The 25,246-nt window shown below is 41.9% G+C and overlaps 1 protein-coding gene across 3 annotated transcripts in view; it reads right to left on the bottom strand.

Moving 5' to 3' along the window:
• Positions 1 to 25,246, bottom strand: part of rarga (retinoic acid receptor gamma a) — a 57,350-nt gene that overhangs the window by 21,526 nt on the left and 10,578 nt on the right. For 2 of the 3 annotated variants that reach the window (XM_008413709.3, XM_008413708.3), the window contains exon 2: positions 18,895 to 19,235. In XM_008413709.3, coding sequence (XP_008411931.1) covers positions 18,895 to 19,063 — 169 coding nt within the window. In that variant the 5' untranslated portion in view covers positions 19,064 to 19,235. Of the gene's footprint in view, positions 1 to 2,806; positions 3,663 to 18,894; positions 19,236 to 25,246 lie in introns of those variants that run through there. The other variant, XM_008413710.3, reaches the window with a different exon arrangement.

Here is a 25,246-nt window from a genome sequence, read left to right as displayed (position 1 = left end):
ACACGCACACACACCCGTACACACACACACACACGCACCCCCACACGCCACACACACACACATCCTCCCACGCAAGATAATGCTATCTATATACCCAGCTCCTCCCCCCGAAGGCATCCTAATCTTTTAATTGAATCTTTTGTAATTATAATGAAATAACTGCAGACTTGTATAGGAGAGAAAATTATCAGGCCAGAATGTGCCAGCGGTCACAGGCAACTCCTATTTCTTCGGCCACTGATGCTGAGATGTACAACCTTATTTTAATTAGCTCCTCAGTTCACCTCCAAACAGCACATTGGGGAAAAGGAGGGGGAACAAAGAGAGTGTGTGTGACTGTGGAAGTGTGTTAGAGACATTACTACTCGGGCTCATGAGAGTACCAAAATGAATATCCAAACTGTGTTGTGGAGAGACCGAGCCACGAGCGTGTGTCGATGAGAAAAACACACTTTCCCTTTTTCTGACCCCTCGCAACTGCTAAGTGTAATTGCCTCATTCTTCTAGCAAATGAAAATTGACAATGAAGGGTTTGGTGTGCATGGGCTCCCTCAAATGGCTTGCCTAGAAGTTGACTAATTCAGTTCTCATTGACATATGACTAAATCAGTGTCCATTATCTCTACGTGTGGGGCAGCTCAGATGTAGCACCAGCTCTGTGGCATAAGGCACTTAAGAGCATTACATGGGCCGGGGCTGGTTGAAAGGGTCCACTTTTCAGCGAGCCACACATGCAGCAACCCTGACAACTGGTCAGGCCGTAGCCTCTGACTAACCCCTGACATTGAGGTCTCCCTACTTGAGGACAAAAACAGGAAACCCTACCATGCACTTTTAAGTCAGCCGATTGTCCCTGGCTAACAGCCAGCGGCAGTGACACTTATCACCACTGCAGATTTACTGCCGGGACAACAGCTTACACTCATCTGCTGGAAGATTTAGTGGGACAAACATTTTTAGTGCATTTTTAGTCATAGAAAATCACAATTTCCATCAATTTCTGCCACGCTAGAGATGAAAACTATTTTTACTCGAGAGAGAGAGAGAGAGAGAGAGAGAGAGAGAGAGAGAGAGAGAGAGAGAGAGAGAAACGGTTTGATTCATTTTCAAGCATCACGGCAGAGTCAAATGACTTCTCAGAAGAAAAAAAAAAAACAGCGCTTAATTTGGCATGCAGGGATCATGCCTCTGTGAGTATGGCATAAGGACGCGGGCAGGTCCCTCTGTCGTGCTGCAGCTGGCTGAACTTAATGAGATATCAGACTCAAACATCAATTCATCAGCCTCATTGATGAGGACAATGAGGAGCAACCGCTTCAGCAAAGAGAGGCATTATGGCTTGTTGTGTGGCGATAGGGCAGCCTTGTTTACAAAGGTTTCTGAGCGCAGAGGGTTTTGAAACAGTACACCAAACCAGCCTCCACTTGCTCTGCTCTGCCAGACTTGGCTCTCCTGCCCTTGGGGTAGCTTCCCGGTACTTCTTTGCACCTTCAATTCTGGAGGAGGGGGGGGGACAAAGAGTGAAAACTGAAATATAAAAAGAGTACGTTTTCTGTCATCCGAGGTGCCAACACTCTTTTAAATAAGTCCAAGTGTGATAGTGCATCAAAAAGAGAGGCCTGATTCAAATAAACAAATCTCATCTTGTTATGATCTGGGATTTGCTTAGCTGTAGCAGAGCAGGCCGGGGCTGGCTTGAGTCCCCTCTGGCCTCAGCCTCCGCTGACAGGGCATCTGTCTTCATTAAAGCTCAGCCAGTGTGCATGACGGCCACTGAAATGCTGGTGTCTTCACGATTAATGAAGACAGATGACTCCCCCCACCAAGATGCAGTAACAAGGAACAAAAAGCAGAAGGACAAGCTCGCAGAAGAAAGCAAGAAAGGGGAAAAAAAAGAAAAAGAAAAAGAAAGCCCCCCCCCCCATCACCTCCAGCTTTTCGTACATTCTTGAATGCTTTCCACTCCGCTATCATAACTGGCTTTTTTCCCCCCCCACTTACACCTATTGTGTTTATTTCCCCAACTATCACACACTCACACGGCAGTAGTAGTCACACCGTAGGTTGTAGAAAAATGGGCCCCAGTTGACTGAAGTGACAGGCTTTTCTCAAATCCGACAGAGCAACAACAGGGAAATAGAGAGAGCGGAGAGAGCTGGCCCCTTTGCTTTGTCAGGACTTTGTGTGTGCTCCTATGTCTTCATTAATTTATTCCCTAAATAATTCATCAGCTTATTAATTCGAGGCTGTTTGGCTTTCCATAAGCATAAACCAAATCCCTGACCCATAAAGGCTACAGGAGGCAGATCAAAACTCCCAAAGACAGCATTGCTTTAGGAAACTGACATGAGCAACGGAAGGGAATAGTTTTTGAAGAGGAATTTGCTTCCTGTCGCTCTACTTTGACAAGGCAAGTTCAAACCTCAAGTGGCTCTTATTGTGACTGGAACTTGACTCTCATGAGGTCACCAAAGTAAATAAACACAGCCAACTCGTTTAATGTAGCATCCCCGTGGAAAGTTTCTGTTTTAATCTGAGAGCAGCCAAAAGCTGGCTGCTAAGAGAGAAAAGGAAAGAAGAGACTGTCTGTCCCAGTCTTTTCCTGTCCTGCTCTGCAGCCCCCTGACAGCAGCCCCCTCAGTCGAGCCCTGAGGGGTAAACAAGACAGCAACAAGAAGGAGTGTGTTTGCGTCTGTCTGTGTGTGTGCGAGAGAGAAAGAGAGAGAGAGAGAGAGAGAGAGAGAGAGAGAGAGAACTAGAAAGAATGGAGTGTGTCACACGTGAAGCCAAGCTGGAAGCCACTTACACTGAACACTGGCACTGCCCGTCCAGGCGAAGGGGTCCAAAGCCGGGAAGAAGGGGCTCGCCTTCCGCAGCATGCACGCACCGCGGCTGGTGACATCATACAGCTGACGGGGGCCCATTCCCAGGGCTTCCATGCAGTCAAACATGCTTGCCCCCCCAACCCTCAGCACAAATCACTACGAGACTCAGTCCTGCCCGCCTGCCTGCCGCTCCTATCCTGCTTCCACTGCTCACGTCACTCACCAAGGCAGTGACAACAACACAGCCCGCCGCAGCTATCTGGACCTGCTTCCCTCCCCTTTCAACTTCTCCCTTGCTGTCACTCTCCGTCCCTGCAGATGCCGAGCTCCCCCAGCTTTTTTTTTTTTTTTCCGTCCCGGCTGGAATGCAGATCTGGTTCCTGAGGGCTGATCTCTGCCTCTCTGCTTTCCCCCCCTCCCCTGATCGGTGCGCTGTAACAGACCTAAATAACAGCCTCTCAGAGTTCTCGCTGAGCCCCAGACACGGCGGAGTGAACCAACTGCCTAGGCATGACGCTCTGAGAGGGGGGTGGAGAGAGTCAGAGAGAATGCCAGAGGAGGCGGGGAGCAGAGGAACCAAAAGGAGGGGAGGGGAGGAGTGATGGGTGCTGTCCGGCAGCAGAGTTTGCACGAGAGGCGCAACCGATCTGCTCAAAGGGCAAAACTTTATTCCCATTGCCTGTGCTGCGTTCGTGCTTGATGCAAAACAAACACCCCTTCTTTGCAAGCATCTTCAGTTCAGATCTGCTCCACACCGCACCTCCCCCAGTTTTCTGCGGTAAATCTGAGCCCCTTTTCTCTTCCCCCATTGCCGAGCCCCCCGTCTCTAATCATAACCATATTAAAGCCCCAGCCACAGGCCTGGTGTGTATGTGCTCGTCAAAGAGAGAGTACGAGACATAGAGAGAGAGAGTACGAGACATAGAGAGAGAGAGAACATTGTGATGTGGCTGAACCCAGAAACCAGATGCCAGAGGGGAGAGGAGAAGGGTGGGGGGAGAGAATTTCTCCCTCCTTCTCTGTCTGCTCCAGGGAACAGAGGACGGGGCAGCGCTTTCTGCCTTTCCCCTCAGGAAGTACTTTTACAGTGATGAATGAGGGCTGCCTTGCTCAATCCCAGCAGTGCATTTACACAGACAAATACCTCCAATATACAAACACACCATGTGCTAGACACACTCCTTGCAGGCTCACTTGACCTCATTTGTGATTTATACCCGCCGAAGCTGACGCAAGGATGCGGACAGCACAGGACATGACGTCTGACGCGTCAAAAGGAGGCCCTCCCGTCATTCGTGTTTCTGCCGTGAAGCGCTTGCCGTCTTCTCTCACGCTCGCTGTTCAAGAGTATCGATGAAAGCAATTCAATTTGAGAGAGCAGCAGCGCCCTCACAGCGATAGTAAATCAGAGGGACGGAAATCAATAGGCAGTCCACGGTCAATAAAAAAGCCAGTCGCTGGTCCTAACTGTTGCTCAGCAGACTGATAGACTCTGGCTGGGCGAGAGCAAACATCCTGATACAATGGGAGATATGTGATAATAAAATAGGCTGACTCTGTGAGCTCTGCACATTCATCTCCACCCCTGTCAAACCGGTACAAGTGGTACAGCCCAGGAGGCAAAAAAGACACCATTTCCTGTCAATCTGTGCTGCGGGCTACACTCTCCATAAACACATTGTGCCCTCACTCCTTTCCCCCCCTCCTCTCTCTCTCTCTCTCCCTCTCCCTTTCTTTCTCTTTCAGTCTAACACTTCACTCGTTCCCTGTCTGATGAAAGTAACCATGTTTGTTCTGTTTTGTTTTTTCATTTCTGGCCAGTTTGATCGATTTTCATTACGGTGTTTGTTGACCCAAAAGCGACTGCTCCGGCTCTGAGACGTCTGGTTTGTTTTCTTAAGTCGCCGCGTACAGAAAGTCGGACTCAAATGCAGGCCGCACACTAATCACGCAGACAGGCGCACATTTAAAGAGCTCTTTTGTTCCGTCTGACAGTAAACAGCATCAGCAGTTTTTATGCGTTTCTTCGTACAGCTGTCAGGTCATAAAAGCAGGCTTTATGACGACAAGAGCTAAAGCATTTAGGTTGGATGACAAACTGCCTCCATCAGTGATGTTGCAGCTTTTTTTCTTCTTTTTTCGTTCCTGCCTCTCAGCTTTAAACCCCTTTGTTGATTGAGAGGCTAAAAGTTTGCCAGATTTTCTTTTTTTTATTTTAATTTTTTTACAAATGTGTACGATGTGCATTTCTGCTTTTAAAAGTTGTCTCACAGCTGACATGAAATTAGTTCAGAATTCATTTCGTTTTCTGTCAGCCATGGGTGTTTTGGTGACTGTATTGTTGATCAAATTTATTCATTTAGGAGCTAAATGGAACCTTTTTCTTTTCCGGTATCACTAACTCATGAGGGTTGTGATTAGAAGTGTTAATATTGCAATAAACTCTATCTTTATCCTAGAAATGTACGTTTTGGTTGGGTTTGTGATTCTTACTGCTGAAGTTTTTTTGTTTGTTTTTCAGCGTTAGTTCCATAGAAGCATTACGAAGTATCAGTATTTATATTTCTAATTTCAAATTATGTGCTGTTTGGCTGTTCAGTATTACTACTTCTAAATGGTGTACTGAACATAATATTTATATTAAAATGGATACGTTTTATTTTTTAAGCAGTATTTGGTTTTTGTTGGGCTCTGATATTATTCTCTTTAAATGTTTTTAATCATCACTTTGATTGTTATCGCTATATCACAAAATGCTGTGAGAAAATTTCAAGTCCATATTGCTCATCCCCTCTGTCAACCAACTTACACAATTATTAAATATGCATTCTTTTCCTCATCTTTCGTCTCCTTTCTGCTTGGCTTTTTTTTTTCTTGCCCAGCAGCTAATTTCATCCAGGATTCTGGAAACCAAAAACTGGATAATCCCCAGGTGCTCAAAAAAGTTTTATGTAATAGATTTTTGGACTGGCGAGCTGCAACACTATCACTTTTTATCATGCTCTCACACTAGAGACTCTGTTTTGTGTTTTTTTAGATTTATGGAGCCTTGTCGATTTCTGTGTTTTTTAACATTTCATTTGAAGGTCTTTGAGGCGGTAACCGAGACCACTAACCCCACAGGTTCCCATCTTATTGGCAACCAGCTACGAGCGGTGCAAGTCTTTCAGGGCTTTGGAGAGTTTGCAGAGCGAGTTTAGACATCTAATCTACACATACTCCATACTGCTGCTGACCCAGGTTGTTCCCTGCTTCCCCCTCCCTCCCCCTCCTTCCTCCCCTTCCTTCCCCAGCCAGAGAGGTTGAACTCCAGAAGAAACCCCCACAGGGCCACTAACTTTCCCCCCAAACTTATCCTGCCCTCCCTCTTTCTCTCCCCAAATCTGGCTCACAAGTCTCTCCATCTCTTTTTCCTTTAATTTTTTGGGTTTTCTCTCTCTCTCTCTCTCTCTCTCTCTCTCTCTCTCTCTCCCCTTCTGTTTCTGCGAATGCTCTCCATTTCATCAAGTTCCCCAAGGCCATTTTTTCCTGACTGTGTGATTTGTTTTAGTTGACAAAGTTCTCTGTATTCATTTCTGGTTTTTGGAAATATCTCATTTTCACCAACTGCCAAATTGCTGGTCATTTTGTGTTGGCTCCTACCCTCGACTGAGTTTATTATGAGGAATTTAAAAAAGAAAGCACTTAAAATCTTTTTGAGCAGAAACAGCATTTTTTTTATTTTTTATTTTTATTTAGTTTCACAGAAAGGACAGCTGGACAAAGTCTGCATTTAGCTGCACGTGAGCAGCAGCCCAGGAAAATCAGGTTTACTACTGTCTGACACTCTGATGCCAATTACAGATAAGACATATACAACACATTGTTGCCACTTCCTCTGTATACAGCCATTCAGCTTTCAGCCAAACCGTAAAAAACTCAGTTTTGTGTGAGGTAATAAAGACGAGCCCCCACTTTAAAGCAGCATAGCGACTTTGAAAGAGGAATGTAGGCATTATTTATTTATTTTTTTAATTTGGCAAGTGTCCACTTGCAGAAGCAGATCACTGGAGATGATGGGCTCAATTCCAACACAGTCAGACTGATAATATCCAAGAACCAGATTGCATTGACATTTATGAAAAGCCATACGCTTTGTCTTTTTTACTAAACAGGACAAAGCATGCCTAAACATAAAATGCAGCTGGGAACGCAGGTGCTGAACTTGTCAATATTTTTCTTCCAATGAAGATATTGGAAGAAATATCTTCCAATATCTTGGAAGATATTGGAAGATATCTTCCAAGATATCTTGGAAGATATCTTGGAAGATATCTTGGATATCTTCCAAGATTGTATACAATGCATTGTATGCATCTATGCATTGTATGCATTGTATACATCTATGCATTGTATGCATAGATGCATAGATGCATACAATGCATCTATGCATCTATGCATACAATGCATCTATGCATTGTATGCATAGATGCATTTGTATGCATCTATGCATTTGTATGCGCATACAAATGCATCTATGCATTGTATGCATGTGAAAATAAAGAGCTTAAAAAGCCAAGAAACACACTAAAACATGAGCACATACAGAAATAAATCCCTCTCCTTAACAGGGCAAATTAATATGAGCTGAATCTGTCATTTTTTAATGACCTACAAAAAGGCTTCTCTTTCTATGATATCACACAAGAGGCATGCCGTGATGGATAAAAGAGGACTCTCTCAAACCTTTCACAACCTTATTTTAGCAAACCAAGCTCATGCTATTGGTTAAATATATAATAACCTACCAGATGTTACAGTGAGCACGGCTGTGGCTATAATGCGAAAGAGAAAAGACAGTAAATTTACCATAAACAAGCCACCATGGTTTCGCTCAATGAAATAATTTTTTACAAGAGAATAAAAAAATATTAGAATAGTTACTGAAGAGACAGACAAGCCTCAGAAAGACACTGATTTGGAAAATACAGTTTAAAAAAGAACAAAAAAACCCCCAAAAAACAGTAGTGTGCACAACAGCCAGATTCTCTACATCTGCTCACTGCACAACACTGCAATGCTGAAGAAAAAGCTTTTGAAGCTTGTCAAAATGTGGAGAAATGCAACCTGATGAGACGAGACAAAAGTTTTCACTCACTGGATGTCATGCCACATGGTATGTTTTGAGCAGAAATGCTTTTGGACGTTGCACTAAAAACCTTCCGACAGTGAAGTTTGGAGTTGACGACCTGATTAAAATATAATAGAACTATTTTCCAGGAAATGGCATGGCCTGACATCTTATAATTTAAGAATGAGTGGAGAAAAGAAATAAAGATGCAAGAAGGTCCCAGTTAATCACCTGATAAAAGTCCAGTTGTGAATCTATGCATGCAACTAGTTTCTTCATACAGGAGATACCCTGAATCCAACAAAGACCTTTACTTGAATATTAAGTAAATTTCTGTAAGTATCTCTAGTATCTATTGACCAAGGATGGATGATTGATGTCTACATATGTTGAATATGTTGGGTTGCTACCAACATCTGCATGACTTTCAAATCAATAAATATATTACTTATATATTTATTGAGATAAACACTGGCATTTTTGAGAAAGTACTTATTTCCTTTTACGTTTTTTGTCCACAAAAACATAAAAAAACATAAAACCGCACGTTGAATTTTGCAACGACGATATTGATTATGATAAAAACACATTTTTCTGACTATTTTCTTCCTTTCCTATCATCAGGACATCCCCAATAATCTCTCTCAGCTTTCTATTCTTAATCACTGTCAGCATTAAGGACAGAGAGAGTTCATTTAAATTGCCAAATAAATTATGGAAAAGGAGAATTTTAAAGTATGGAGCCAGAAACATTAAACACACTGCATATTCCAATCGGTCCTTTTTGATAGCAACATATACACACATTGATAGTGCAGCGATGACAACAAGTGAGTATGTTGTGCAGCTTTAATGTGGTCCAAGTGTTCTTTTTATATTTTTGCTTAATGTACAGCCTTTACATTTACACATAGCAAAAACCCTTATCCAGTCATCAGCCTCATTCTCATCTATCTGTAGAGAAAGTGTCGCACTGCTGATAAAGAGAGAGAAGGAGACAGAGAGAGGAAGGGGGAGAGAGAGCTCTAGTCTTATAAGCTGCCATGTTTGCCTCAGTTCACATGCTGGTCCCATCACAACGCTACTTTTCAGACAACTATCAGCCTTGGCCATCTTTCAGAGAAGTATTTTCCACTCTTTCTCTGCCTCTATCTGCCTTGTTATGACCTTATGCTGCCCATGTTTTTTTGTTGTTGTTTTTTTTTGTAGGAGAAGTGACAGATCTCATTGCTGTTCAGCCAAAGCACTCCAACCCCAACACACCCGCTCCCCCACGGCCCCACACACACACACACACACGTATTGTTCCCATGGACTCACCCACCACACCTTGAAAAACTCAGCCCTTCATTCTCGCCCTTGCTCTCAAAAGGCCCGGCTGAAAACATACCCCTCCCATTTTTAATAGTAGCCTCTTTATCTTCATCTGTCATCGTGTCTAAGCTGTAGAACACTCCGCTGCCTCTGGCTCACCAGAAACCCCCCCACTTTTGTCCACTTTTCAAACTCGCAGGCGAGGATCAGACACACTCGAGAGTGAGTGCTGTCTTGACTCATGTAAAAGCTGCAAGACGCTTACAGAATTCAGGGAAAGTTGGCTCAAGATAGCACAAAAATAAAAGAAGATGAAAAAGTAAACACAAAAATCAGAAGAGGGATTTTAAAAAGGCAAGAACATTTTAAACAAAATGATTTGAATGGATAAAATCAGAGCAGCAAATAGTCAGTGCAAACTACATCTTTGTGGGAGAAGATGTGGTAATATTCAAGGGAGAATAAAAGCTGGCAGCAACATTCCGACCAATTATTTTTGCCGGGTCATTAAATTGTCATCAAAACTTTTTTCCATTCAGTGTCCATATGTGGACACTGATAGTTTTACTATCAGTGAAAAACGATCTTTTCCTAGTGGAAAACAGCAACATGCAAAACTCTGAAGCTTAATATTGATTTAAAAAAAAACTGTAATAACACTCCATTAAAAAAAAGCATTTTGAATAGAAGCTGGTGGCACACAAGAAAACAGTCAAATGGACAATTGCTCTCTTTAGTTTAAAATATGTACAAAAGACTTGTAGGAAGGAAAGAATGGTCAATTTCATCCTAAAATACACAAACAGACAAAATTACACACACAAAGAAAATAATAAAAAATATAACGTACAACAAAATTCTTGAGTCTTGCTCTTTTTCACTAACTAAATACCCTTTAATTTTTTTTGATGAATACTCAGAACCGCATCTTATTATAAACGCTTCATTACTCTTTTTATTTTTTTTAGCAAGAGGTAAAATTACGCACAACCCACATTTTTTTTAATTTATTTATTTATATTTATATTTTTTACATCTATATTTATATTCTTTATTTATATATTTATATTTTATATAAAAGGAAGAGCCTGCTCACAATGGTGCACAATATTTTTGTAAGTCATTTCACAACATTTAATGAACCTGACGTGGGGTATTAAGGTCTGACATAATTAGCTGCTTTGAAAATGGTTGCAAACCAACAAAATGAGATAAAAAAATTTACCTTGACAGATAAGTATTCATGATGGAGGTTAAATTCAGCTCATGCATTTTGACTTTCACCCACTACCATATGCCACTTTTGACAGTGAGTCAGAAAAGCCACACAGACCACGTATGGGCGTAAAGTACCACATAGTTGCTATTAATATTTTTCTGTGGAACTGGGCTAAAACTATAAGACAGGCTGTTATGATTCAGTTGATGTTAATCATAACTGTTGCTTTTTTGCTAGTATCTGCCTTCAAATTTCTTAATCGTTTTCTTCATCAGAATTATTTTCCCCTATTTTTACAAGTGTCAGAAATAACGCTGCCCTCCATTACCAGCCTTTTATGTCATTGACCAATGTTTCGCTGCTGAAATTCGTTCTTCAAACGGTCTATGACATAAGCTTCGATGCACAAATATGGATACTATTGTGACTCTCTCATTTTCTGTTGTATTCAAAACCACCACTTTTTCTGTTATGAGTTACACACCTCAGGAACAAAGAATTGAGATCAACATATTAGACTTTAAAAAAACACAAACCACTAAGAACAAAAAATGGAAATGGATATTAGTCTTAAAATGCCTGGTTGGTGTATCTATATTCTTTATCCAGTGTCAAAATGTTGACCTTCTCTTTACGTAAACATCCTCAGGAACTGATTTCCAAAAAAAAAAAGATGTGGAGAGCTGTCATCTTGATGCTGGTGGTTGCCCAGGGAGATGAAAGCAGGGCTGTCAGATGATGCTGAGCTGTTTATTAAAGACATTTCACTGATAGGTCAAGGATGCATCCTAACAGCTCCACACATGCTGTCCTCACACAGTGACACACACACGCACGCACGCACATACGCACAAACACAAACCCTGCAGTCGTAGCATTACTAATTTGCCATTTAGATCGTGGTCACAGGAGCAGAAATCTCAGAGAGGAGTGGGAAAAGGAACAATAGTTTCTCTGATGAAGTGCTGGCACTAGTAGCACTGCAAACCAGAATCTAAGAGTATGATTTAGTCTGATACGTTGGGTGGAAACAGACACAAATAAACTAATCAAATCAGGGGCAAACAATTAAAGCCATTTAGTAATAGAATAAGTTCAAATAACAATAAGCGCAACTTCTGTTTTAACATAGTTTTTATTAGACTAAGTTTGATGTAAGCTTACTTGGACTGTTCAAATAATTAAATTTGTGTTCAAATTGTGAGTTCTTAATAATGACACTATTGATGCAACTGACAAATAAAGATGATTGATAAATCAAGCAATCATCTTATTCTGTTCTTCAAAAGCCATAAATATGGTGTTCTCAGACTCAGTGAGCCAGGTTACATCACTGTGATTTCATTATTGGCTACAATAACTCAGAATTATTTTAAAAAATTAAAATAAATTGCTATGTTTTTACTTAGATGTCAACTGGCTGCCATGTCAATGGTGTAAATAGGTCTGGCAACATCGTGCTGTGGGAATAACGTTTTCTCAACAGGGACAAAGATGCTGATCAGAGTTCGTGGGAAGTTCGATGCCCGTAAATACAATGCAATCCTGGAAGAAAACCTGCACGTGGCTGCAACAGGCCTGCAGTTTATGCACAGGTTCATCCTCCACCAGCACAACAGTCATAACCAGAGAGAAAGAGCTACAGGAAGTGGAAGGGTTAAAACCTGGGCTGCTCAAATTCAGTCCTCCAGGTGTTTGGAGCTGGCATGCTTTCAAACGTTGCAGAATAGCATTGTACAGCCCTGGTTTTGATCAAAGCATCTCCATGTGTTTGAATGGCCAAGTTAAAGTCCTAAACCTAAATCCAATTGAAGTCCAACCTAAGTGAGCACAAATGTTACCCAGTAGATGTTTAAACCCCCCAAAAGACTCACAGTTCTAACTAAGCCTGTCAAAATAGGCAACTAATCAAGTGATCAATTAATCGCATGATGAAACGAACTTGATCGCTTCCATTCTGATGATTAATATTTTTTCGAAGGGCAATTTGGTTATAGACACTTAATTAATTTTATTAAGTGTCTGTGGTTACAGAACACTGTAACCACAGTATTTAAGGTTTCAGGTATTCAGTTGTGTTTTATTTTGGATATTTAAAATGCATTCCAGTTCAAGTGCGAAGTGTTCTTTACAAAATTTTACTATCAAAAGTTCATTAGTCTTATTAATTGAAAATGGCCTCACGACAACAATATTACAGTTTATTGCAATAATCCCTGGGACAATTTACCATCCAGCAAAATTTGTTAACGTGACCGGCCTACCTCTAACTGCAGGAGACAGTGGTTCTACAAAGCATCGACTAAAGGTGGCCGAGTGCAAATGTATGCCTCAATTTTCAGATTTTCACTCGTACAGAAATTGAAAACATTTCTTTTCATTTCACTTCAAAACGGTGCACTACTGTGTGTTAATTTATCATATAAAACAGCAATAAAATGTATTAAAATACGACCCAGTGCGAAAAAGTTGAAAGAGTGTGAATATCTTTGCAAGTTGCATCAGACGCATCTCAGCTCGGTGTTATATTGTTATCTCATATGTTATTGTCGTCTGTGTTTATGACCTTGTGATGTTTCTTGTAAACTGGTCCCCTGCACCCAGATTAATTTTGCACTCAAGAGCAAACAGGAAGGCGACTACTCACATCCAACCAGCTGCCTCTTTCTGTTTCAAAATAAACGTGTCATTCCTTGACAGTGTAAAGACGTTTCTACCTGCATGTGAGAAGTAGCAGAGCTGTGACCATATTTTCATTTCCTTACATAAATCACTTTCTCTTCCATCTCCCTGTCTTTTTCCAAATATACACGTCGCCCACCGAACCACGGACATGTGCACCCAGACACATCTAAGCCTACATCAACAAGAACTTCACCACCCTTGGCAGCGGCAGGCTGAGACCAAGCACTTAAGAAAATAAATAATGTGCTACAATGTGCTGTCTGTGCTCTGCTTTGCCTCCGACGGAGAAGTCCTCCCGTTTGTAGTCTCTCTCCTTCACCTAAGCATTTTCATACGACAAATCCCTTCAGGAAGGATCCTTCAGACAAGTGTGAGTGTTACAAAATCACCACATGGGGATAATTTTGCTGCAGTAAGAACTCCGCCTGCTTTTAGTTTGTGCTGTTTGCTCTTTGTGCACCACACCAACTTGTCACCAAGCCTCCACCAGAGGCACAGCTGAGCCGCTTTCTGTACAGGTTTCCACAAGCTTTTCATTCCATTCTATTAATATGATGCTTTTTATTCCACTCCTCCGTCATTCACAACTGGATCTCTCATCTATGTTTCGTTTTTCTTTGTTTTTTTTTTGTTTTTTTTTACTTAGCGTAACCCGACAAATTACATTGCGAGGGGAAAAGCTCTTTGAAGGGGTTGAGATTTTGGGCCAGGCCATATGAGCTGAGGGAAATGAGCTACTAACTTTTCAAAACATCCCTGTGGCTGACTTTGGGGGCCTGAGCTCTCGCCATGATTGGCGAAAGCTTAAAGAGGTGTTTCAGGGCTCAGTGACGATGTTATCACACAGTAAGATGCCTTAATGGACTTCCAACTGTTTGTGTGAAGGACTCCCGTAATGACAGGGATAAACTGATAACAGTCTCTGTTACAAACTGCACAAAGGAGCCGTCAGACCGTGTCACGGATGATGAGCACATTCATTCAGATATATAGACAGCAGTGGTCACATGACTCATATTTCCTGGGCCATCTTCCTCCTTTTAATGACATCGGGGCGGGGAAAAAAAATGGCAGCCAGTTCATTCCGTTCCTTCCAGCTTCGGTCTCTTCCCAGCTCTGTGCAGAACAGGTATTTCCAAAGACACTCCTGCGCCAAAACCGAGCGTCATCACTGGAGGTGCCCTGACAGGTCGGCGCAGAAATGCACGCCTGACAAAGGTTGGTATCTGTCACTTACTGACTTCAAACACAGAGCACTGAAGCCGAGAGAGAAGATAGAGCTCAGTATATTAAGCTCAGAAACCCACATAAATAACCACAGCACCCTGCATGTGGAAGGTATTTTCACAGGATAGCCTTCAGACAGGCTTGACAACAATGAGCAGGACTGTTAGGACAACTTTTCAAGAAAAAAAAAAGTGGAAGGAAAAGAAAAACAGAGTCTGGGGAATGTCCAGACCAAGTCCCTTTGTCTTCCCAGCAAGGCTTTAAGAGAGCTGGGAATGAGACTGCTGTCAGCAAAATGACTTGTAACATTCCTTGTCAAGAGATCCAGCAATAGGATGTTTTAAAAGCTGATAAAGTTTTCCACTGACCTGCCACAATTTCAAGTGGAAACTATTATGGAGTGCTGAAGAGTTTAAGAGTTTCTTGAATTAATCTGTTTATCGAGAAAAGAAGCATGTATTAAAATGTCGTAGTAAATCCGCACTGAAATATGAGAATTTTTAATAATTGTCCCAATTACTGTAGAGCACTGTGAAATAATTCAAGGGGTATACAAAAAAAATCATATCCCTTTATGTTTTTCACATTGAAAAATTGAATTACTGTGTCTGTGGGACAGACAAACAGACACCTGCAAGTCTTTTGGTGTTATGTGGCCACTAGTTTTTCAACTGTTTTGTCTTTGCTGGCTCTGTCAGGATCATGCATTAAGCTCCATCAATTTCATCCATCCACTTTAATCAACTTTCTCATCCCTGCTAAAGAAAAAACTCAAGACGGAATGACCCTGCCATGTTCTGTTGCGTTCAGATTGATTTCCATTGTTAATTCAAAAAGTTAGGTCTGGTCTCCTCGCCTTCCGCCATATGTTGGTGTGGCTTTCTCTTAATAATGACTTTTGTCTTCCCAGGCTTCTTTTAAAGCCAGAGTCATGGAGTTTTCCACTAATATCTGTCCTCTCAGACCTTAGCTGTGGATTTCATTACCATGTTTTGAGGCCTTCACAGGACAGCTGTATTCATGATGGGATTAAATTACCCAAAATCGGAGTCGCCTAAATAATTAGATAATTTTTTTCAAGGCAGTCTGTGGCACTGGGTTTTATTTTCGGGTATCAGAGTGTACATCTGTTTATAGGTTGTTTTTTTTTTTTTTTTTTTTTTTTATAAAATGTTTAGAAAATCATTTTACCCTTTGCAAAAACATACTGGACTACCACATAAAAGTTTGCAACATGACAAAATGCAAAACATTTCACAGCATGAATACTTTTTGAAATCACAGCGGCAATCAGCAAAGGAACAACATACATGTTTCTATTTATTAAAGTGATCACAGCTAAAAAAAATGCAAAACATGTATAAATGAGCTGAGTTGAAGCTAGCTGTCACAGCAATCTTGACCTAATCTTTGGCTAGAGCCTTGTCTCAGCCCTGACAACGAGCTTCGACTAAATACACCCTCTTTCGCCCCTGAGAACGATACCACTGCCAACATGGATGTGTCCGTACAAGCAGCCGCGTATGAAGAGCCAGTGCATGTGGTTGCCTGTGTCTGGTTGTGCTTTGATACTTGTTTTTGTTTTAACTCATGCCAAGGTTAAAAAAAAAAAAGTCTAAAAAGAATCCATCTGTCAGTGCAGTGGGATTTTCATTCTGTATCGGGGTATGTTTCTAGTTTTTAGATGAAAGAAGTGCTGTGTGTGCTGTGCGTGTGTGTGTGCATGTGTGTGCGTGTGTGTGTGTGCGTGCGTGTGTGTGTGTGTGTGTGCGTGTGTGTGTGTGTGTGTGTGTGTGCGTGTGTGTGTGTGTGTGTGTGTGTGTGTGCGTGTGTGTGTGTGTGTGTGTGTGTGTGTGTGTGTGTGTGTGTGTGTGCAGAAGAGAGTCTGTGGGAAGATTGCCTCTGATGCTCTGTTTGCCCGTGTGCATCTGTGTATTTTTCTTGCAGGGCGTGTTCCTGGATTCCACCACACTGGGACATTACCCCCAGGTGCTCTCTCTCTCGCGCTCTCTCTCTTTCTCTCTCTCTCTTTCTGAAAATACCTCGAGGATTAGGTGGGCAGCAATGGTAAGAAGGAAAAGGTGGGGGTGAGGTGGTGATTGACGGCTGAAAAGCTGGAGAGGTGCTCAGGCATGCTGCGGTCGGGGCAAAAAGGGGACTGCATACATAGGCAGAGGGAGATTGGGGGGCGCCGGGGGAGTGGGGGGGGGGTGCACAGCTGTTGCCACCCACACCCATTATCACCCACCACCTCCTCAGTCAGGTCAGATTTCAAATAACTCCTGCTTACCTTTAAATCAACATAAGGTTTCATTCTTTCTCCACTCTCTCTGGCTTCCTTTCTCTCAAACTAGCAACCTGATTTGGTTCCCGTGCTGCAACAGTTTTGAACGAGGATCCACCCTGTCCCAGAGTCCTGCTGTCGATTTCCGGTTTTAAAGACAAGCAGGTGGTTTCAACAACGAGCGACGTCCGTCTAATCTAGCTAGTTTGGTTTTGTTTTTTGGGGGTTTTTTGCATGTCACAAAAACACTGTGGATGCCCAACAATCTCCTCTTTGTGCTTACTTTTCCCATATCATCCCAGTTTGGCAGTGCAGAGGACGGCAGCACCCCCTGTGGCCACAATGACAACTACAAGGGACATCAGAGGAGCCTAAAAAAGTGCTTTGAATACGGCCTCCTGATCACCTTTCCCTCTTCAAATAGGTTTGTGGTAAACTCTGCCTGAATAAAGAACTGCAATATAGCTCATTTTCAAATACTTGTTGTTGCTCATTATTCATCACCTCACAAAGAAAGAATGTTGTTTTGTCTCCTGTTTCAGACTTGTGGGTTGTCTGCCTTGCACACACACACACACGCACGCACACGCACACACACACACACACACACACACACACACACACACACACACACACACACACACACACACACACACACACACACACACACACACACGCACGCACACGCACACACCCACGCACACACCCACGCACACACACACCTACACATGCAGCAGCCAGAGTGTGTGGTCATAACCACATCATCTACAAGTACCATGCATATAAGGAAACCACAGGAGCAGAATAATCATTGTATTGATGAAAGCAGATGGGTTTTTTCCCTCGTTTTTTTTCTACCACCCATCCTATATCACACACTTGCATTTTCCATTTTATCACAAAATTATACATAATGAAGTGCAATTTAAATAGTTGTATCAGTTCCACTTTCCAGTTTGCATCTGAAATTTAAGCTGATGGTAATTTACTGTGCCTTGTGCATGTATTTGTATTCCTTGTGTTTTTTTACATTTTGTCATTTTTCATTAACAAATTTTCATGTATTTTAGTGAAATTTTATGTGATAGATAAAAAAATATATATAAACTGTTGCATAGCTGTAAAGTGGACCAAAAAAAGGAATGCTTGGGTTTCAAATGTCATTAAAAGTAAAAAAAAAAAAAAAAAAAAAAAAAGAAGAAGAAGAAAAGAAACTACAATTGCTACAATTCCCCTATAGTTATTACTCTGTAGGATCACCATTTGTCACTTTTCCTTCTGCAAATCTTTCGGGGCACACCCAGCTTTGTGTAAGTTTTTGCCTCCTTCTCTTTGCGGAATAGCTCCAGCACTGTTAGACTGGATATGGACTCTCTGTAAACAGCAGTTTTAAAGTCTTGCCACACATTTTTGATTGGCTTTAGCTATGAACTTTGACAAGAACATGCTATGACGTAAACCATTCCTTTGCACTTATGGGTTGCGTTTTTAATGCCCATCTAATTCCTCCATCAACTCTGACCAGCTTCCATTTTTCCCCACAGCATGACGCTGACACCACCATGTTTCACTAGGAAGGGGCAATATTCTCAGGGTGTTTGTTTTTCGCCACACAAATAGCTTTGAAAAGTAGGCTAAAAAAATTCAACTGTTCTTTCATCTGACACCTTTACATGTTTAGCTCTGACCTCTGCATGGCTTGGGGCAAACTGAAAATTATGGCTTTGTGTACTCAGAGGCCAGGTCTGTGGAGTTTGTTGTAATATTTGTGTTGTTAGCAGATTGTGATACATGAGCCGTGGATTTCTACTCCTCCTGGAGTTAATTTGAACATCTCACCTACGTCTAAGTAAACTTCTCTACCACCTTTCCCTGTCTGTGTTCCTTGAGTTTCAAAATGCTATCTACTCACTAATGTCCTCTGGAAAACCTCCAGGGCCATCTCAAAGGTAGGTGGTTGCAATGCTTCAGATTTTTTTTGTACTAATATTTTTGAAAAGCCATGTACTTTCCCTCTACTTCACAGTTTTTTTCCTGTCTGTCAAGTAAAATCTAGATGAAATACATTACAGGTTGTGGTTGTAACATGATAATATGTGGGAAAATTCAAGGGCGTTATAAAAATCACTTTCAAGGCATTTCTCTTTCCAATGTTTGTACCTACAGCTGAGACACAGGTGGCAAGTGAGAGCCAAGTTAAACCCACACAACGATGAAAAGAAAGACTTACAGAGAGCAGCCATCTCCTTTGGCAGGTCCGCCCCAAATCGTCCAAACAGGCTGCTGTTGGCTAGCAGGTCAAAGGGGGAGTGGCTTCTCATGGAGTTGAAGGGGAAGGGGTAAACAGCAGGCGGGAAGCCGGTCAAGTGACCCACCTGCTGCTCCCTGTTGGTAGCCATGTCGACGGAGCACCCAGGGGTCCGTAGCAGGCCTCCGAGGCTCTTCAAAGCCCCCTTGAAAAAAAAAAAAAAAAAAATCCTCCACCGAGCCAAAATCAGAATCCTCAGAGTAAGCAGTGAAGTGCTGAGGGAAAGCCGGGGTCCACTTCGAGGCACTTATCCAGTCAGCTTTCTGAGGAGGAGAGAGCAAAGAATTGTGTCACTTCTTACAATGAAACTCACACCATAAATCAAAACAAGTGGTTCTAACTGGCATGAATCTAAGGATAAAATCTCTAGTTTATTTTAGCATCCGTCTCCATTGTGAGACAGTGAAACGTTCATCTGTAGCTTTACTGAAAGACGAGTGTGTAAGGTTTATACTAACAGGTATGATGAGAAGGGAAGTGGAAGGGATGTGGAAGTTGGGAAGGATGGGATGTCCTGTACCATAACCAATAAAGACAAGCAGGGTAAATAAATGAGTGGGCTTGGAGAGGAAAACTGGAAGAAAAAAAAAACCCAAAACAAAACGAAAAAACTAGAACTGAGAGAGCGAAAACGGAACAAAGAAGTTTGGAAAAAGTTGTAACAAGGACGAGTAGGAAGGAGGGAGGGAGTAGGAATAAATAGTTTTGAAGAGTTTCCAGACTTCTACAGTGATTCCAGGCTATGCCATATGATTTAAATCACCAGAACTCCACTATAAAGACCTCTTCTGTTTCTGCTGCCAGCCTAGCACAGCAGCCTGCCTCTTTGCCTCTTCCCCCCGGAGCAGAGGCCCAGACACGGGGTCCGGAGCATGAAGAAGGGATAGGGGGGGAAGAGAGGGCCGATGGATGAGGAAAATGAGATCCACTGATTGCTAACTGATGCTGTCACTTCCAACTATCTTCCCTTCAAGTCAGGCTCCAATCCCACAGAGTCATTTTGGCTCTGACCTCTTGCAAGCTGCTCATCACTCTGACTGCTCGCAGTAGGCACACTCACACAAGGCTGCAGTTATGCCCCCACTGTTGACTTTCAGCGCAAGAAAGGGGGGGAAAAAAAAGACGAGAAGAAAAAAAACCTGGAAAAAAATTGTTTTCTTTATTTGCCTTTTGCTTCCTCCGAGTGATTCCATGAGTGGGTGGTGTGATCAGCTTGTTTTTTAAAATGTGGCTTTGAAAAAGAGCAGAGCCAAGGAATTTGGGACTGCTGTGGCTTGTGAATCTGGGAGAAAAGACAGGGGAAAAAAAAATCTTGGTAATGAATTTGGTATAAACAAAGAAAAGAGGGGAGGGAGTGGGGGGGGGAGAAAAGATCTAAGGCTGAAGTGGTGAACTGCTGAACTGAGTGAAAAAAAAAAAAGAAGAAAACCCACAGAGGAACAGTGACGGGGTCTGGGCACTTGGGGGCACTAAGGGGTGGCGCCATGCTTGGGAAATAAAAAGAAAAGAAAAAAGAAAAACTGGGAATGCTTTTCACATATGCAGCGCACACTTTCTGACACATACACATGCAATCAGGCACCCAAAAAAACTCCACACGTCATATGTGTGTGAGAGCTTAAGCATGAATACACACACAGACACACGCACGCACACACACACTTCTCACCCATGCCTTTTTTCCAAGGCTCTGGCTCCCACCCTGCCTCTCTTTCTGGCTCTCTCTCTTTCAACAGAGCCAGTTAATTACACCCTACTGCTGCAGGCAGCTTCAAACCACCACTAATTTAGAGTTCCATTACAGTAAACTGTTCCACATGTGCATCCAGGGCCCAGGCAGGCTCGGGTGGCCACGTTTCAGGAAGAAGCAGCCACCGACAGGCACCCCCCACCCCCCTTCACCCCCAATGCTGCCAACGCAGACTACCATCTTTCTTCTTCTCCTCTTTCTGGTTCTCTTGCTTCCCAGTTCATCACCAAAAATTGCTTGGATTACCTGCCTCCAAACCCCTCTGTTTCTATCCCATTACAGCTTATCCAACTTGTAGAATGACCCTATCCAGAGGTTCCGTTGAGCTGCAAAATAACGTCAGTAGAAGATTTCACAATGGGACTAATTGGGAAAAAGGTATATAGTAGAAAAACAGCTGCCAGCACCCATACCACTATGTGTGTGTGTGGGGGGGTGTGCGTGCGTGTGTGTGTGTGTCTAGTGTGTGTCCAGCCTGGGTTTTCTTGGCTAGTGTTTGGCCTATTTGGATATCTCCTTCATGAACTCAAAGCAGCACTCGTAAAGACAGCACAATACAGAGGATATAAAAGTCAACACACCCCTATTAAAATGCCTGGTTTCTGTAATGTGTGATCATTTCAGAGCTTTTTCCACATTTATTTTGTGGACCCAAACCATGTACTTGCTCTCCACGTCTTTCTTGCCTAGATTCAAATAAATCAGGGAACAAATTTTTCATGGTAAAAATAATAATTATAAAATAAAAAATAAAATAAAAAAGGCTGAAAAAGTGTGCAGACTTAATTGCAGCACTGTCTGGGTGGGAGTCAATCAGCATTCTGCATTCTGACCTGGTAACCTTTCTAGTTTACTCTTTGAGTCCAACAATTGATATAACCAACTCTCAATGTTGATATTTCTTCACTTTTAATATGGACTAAGTGATGGATATCCATTTTCTTCTGTACTGTGAGCCTATCATTTTTGCTTGCACTCTGAAATGTTTTTTTTTTGTTTGTTTGTGTTTATTTTTTTAATAAATCCAATTCAGATATTAGTTCTGGCTCAGTTTGAAAAACATTCATCTTCTTCTGCTGATGGCATTCTTTTGTTTATCTGGGTGTGTGTTTTGGGTCGTTACTGTGCAGAAATATAATCTTCAGCTTTCTAACACAAATTTTAGGGTTTTGTTCCAACACAAATTGGTATTTGGTATTGTTCAGAAGTCGCTCCACCTTGAAGGGACACAGCTCCAATTTGAGCTGAATAAACCTCCTCTCCAAAACCATAATGCTGCCACTATCATGCTTCACTGTAATTAATAGCGCTACCTTATAGAATTACGGCAAAAAAGTCTTCCTTGTTTACATCAGACCATAGCACAATTTTCTACGTGCTACAAAACGTGCAATCTGATTTTGCAAAATTTTGCCAGGCTTGAGATTTTTTATTTTAAAAAGAAAATTCTATGATGCCTGGATTTTTTTATTTCCCGCTCCTGATATTTACCTTTTAACAGTGCCATGCCTCTGATGCTTTGGACAATCTCGGAGGACCTCCTCAGCTTTTGATGTGAGGTCCACGTCAAAAGCTGTTGTCAAGACAACAGCATCTTGAGGCATCATCTAGCGGTAGCACAGGTTTTGTACCCTTTTTTTCTAATCAATACTGTACAAAGATACAATGAGATGAATTTTAAACTCCAGCTTTTGTAAAAGGAAGCAAATGAACAAATGTCAATAAAACCATACTAGGACAACTTAGATATATATGTTGGTAATCAATTTTGAATTTAACAAAGTATTAGTTTATGTGTGCAATTAATGCAAAAAGAATTTTTTTTTCCTACTTATGCTTCAAAATTCCCTTTAACAAGTTTGTTATGGAGTTACATAAATACATGATAAATCTCACATTAAAGGTGGAAAACATATTCTGAAATTATTTATCTTTGTCTCATTTGTTTAATCACAAAAAAGCATTTATTTTATTATTTTAACAGGGTTGTGTAGACATGTTTTTATATCCGCTGCAAACTCAAGAGCAGGAGGAGAAGACAAAGTGATTCTATAGTATTGATAGGGGAGATCAGAGCAGCAGGTGACGTCTCAAATGTCTGATGATAAACGAGCTGGAGGAAGTGCCACCCAGTAAACCGCAGTGCCACTGTACAGTCGAATTTAAAAAAAAAAAAAAAAAAAAAAAAGAAAAAGAATGAAAGTGAAAAAGGCTGGTACTGAAAAATAACGAGCTACAGCACACAGAGGCGACGTCTGAAAACAGAACACTGTGACTTTACGCCCTCCAAACACAATAATGAATTAATAAAAAGAGTTGGCGCCAGGGCTTTTTAATGAGTCACATCAGCTTGGCAGCTTTTTACAGAGCCATTTAAGTTTTATGTCGGGTCCTGTGGTTGGCTCATTTAGCTGGCCCGTCTGGGGCTATAAGGGGACAGGGGGAATTTGGAGTGACCTCATCCGCTGTAAGGCAGGGCCAAATGGGCATTGAGGGGCTCCACGTTCCCCCACAAGCCTTGGGGGCACAAAGGAGGCAGGCAGGCAAAAAGTGCCATGGCCAGTGCTGGGTGGGTTTTGTTCCTGTGGGGACTTTCCAACCTTGCCTAAGAGGTTCAGTTTAAATTTACTTAGCATGTTTGTGTAAATAGCAGTGTCAGACCTCACAGCAGCTCATCAGATTGAAGTAGACTTATTGGTTGCACTTGAGATAATCCATCGATTTTCATCAGTGCATGACATCATGTGTCATTTAAAATGAACCCAATCAAGCAGGCAGGCAATTTGGAGGCAGGACTGCAAGACGGGACACGATCAGAATGAATAAGATTCTCTTGTTTGCTCAAGAGTTTGAATTTCAACACAAAAAAAAAGAGATGACGCAGAAAGAAAAATGATGCATGAAAGACGCACAGAGCAAGGGGAAAACAGTTCCCAGAGACTAAAAGTCTGTCAAACAAAGGATATCAAATCCTCAGCGAGCAAAACAGCAATTGTGCTTTAACCGTTGTGACAGCGCGAGGCCCCCTCGGGCAAAAAGAAGAACTGGAGTCAAACATAACAAATAAATCACAGCATCTCAGGAAGCTCTGCATCACACCAACACCAAGGCAGACGCTTGTTTTTAGTCAGCGCACGAAACCGCGGGCGATCGCTCGGCGTATAGCAGTAGGATTAAAGGTGCTGCAACGTTCCCCGCTTTGTTTACACGTGCATGATTCACTCTCTCATCAAAGAGGAACGGCACACAATGGTGACTTTTAATCTTGGTTTCAGTGGATATTTATACAGATTCTCTGAAAGTCGCTGCTACGTTTCTGATTGAAGCTCACAAGTTTTTTTTGTTTTTTTTCTGCCACGTTTCCAACTGAAATAGCCACAGAGTTTCTAAATGGAAAATATGAAGGAAAAAAAACCTGTCAAATTTGCACAGAGCAGCAACTCTAAAGCTTTACTAGAGGGGCTGAGCTGTAAATTCACTCCCTGAAGAAAGATGAACCGTGCCATGTATCCTGGCAGGGAAAGCACTGACGAGTTTTGTTCTTTTTTTCCTTTTTTTTTTTTTTTTTGACAGAAAATCGAGCATGTTCTTCCAGCGTCACGTCTTCCAACTGTCAACATCGACGAGTGATTTACGCTCAGAAGCTTTGCGAAGGAAACGGCTTGAAACAGAGAGGGGTATGTTTAAGTTTGGTTTGCACATGAAGTCATGCTAGCCCAGCAGTTAAACAATGATTTCACAGTCCATGTGTCCTCCGAACTGCGCCGACACAGTCATGGATTTTCCAACCGAAAGCATCATCGCAACGTGCAAAAAAAAAAAAAAAAAAGAAAAAAAGAAAAACAGAGGGCCCCACAAAGAATCATCACAGAGATTTATAGGAGCCAGAGATTTACACAGAAATTAAAGTGTTCATACTGAAACACGATCACAAGAGCATTATCTGATCTGGTTGCTGGCGTCAGCAGAATTTTGGCAGTGAAAACAACATTGTCGTCGCTCATTATCTGATGCGAGAGCTGACAGCTTCCAGTCTTTCAATAGGCCAGGCCGCCTAATGGCTCCGGGTGCGACGCAGAGTGACAGACGGTCCGGTGTTTCAAACAGACCTGCATTCCTTCAACTGAAACTTGTTTGACATCTGCCGCCTCCTGGCATCCCACAAACACGTATTTGCTTATACCAACAATGAAAAGAGGCACCACTGGGAGACGATTCGTCTCAGTGAAGTGTTTTTTAGGAGTGCCACTCAGAGGTGTGATTGTGATTTTTTTTTTTTTTTTTTTTTTTCTTGGAGCTGGCAAATCATTAAACTTGAATTGTCACTTTTTTATTGCTATTATAGTTTTAGAGAATGCTATGGAAAGAATGAGAAGTCATAAAACACTGTGATTTAATAAACTCATCCAGACAGCTTGTTCCTATGATTTAGAGGAGGTCACTGAAATACTCTGCGTTGAGGAAGGTATTTTAGTGTAAATCAAGCATGACGCTACATGTAACAGTTAGGTGTTGGCATGCTTG

This window comes from Poecilia reticulata, chromosome 7, assembly GCF_904066995.2.
Source record: "Poecilia reticulata chromosome 7, P_reticulata-male-v2, whole genome shotgun sequence".
Taxonomy (NCBI): domain Eukaryota; kingdom Metazoa; phylum Chordata; class Actinopteri; order Cyprinodontiformes; family Poeciliidae; genus Poecilia; species Poecilia reticulata.
Note: the sequence above shows the minus strand (reverse complement) of the source record. Positions and strands in the feature narration are given on the sequence as shown.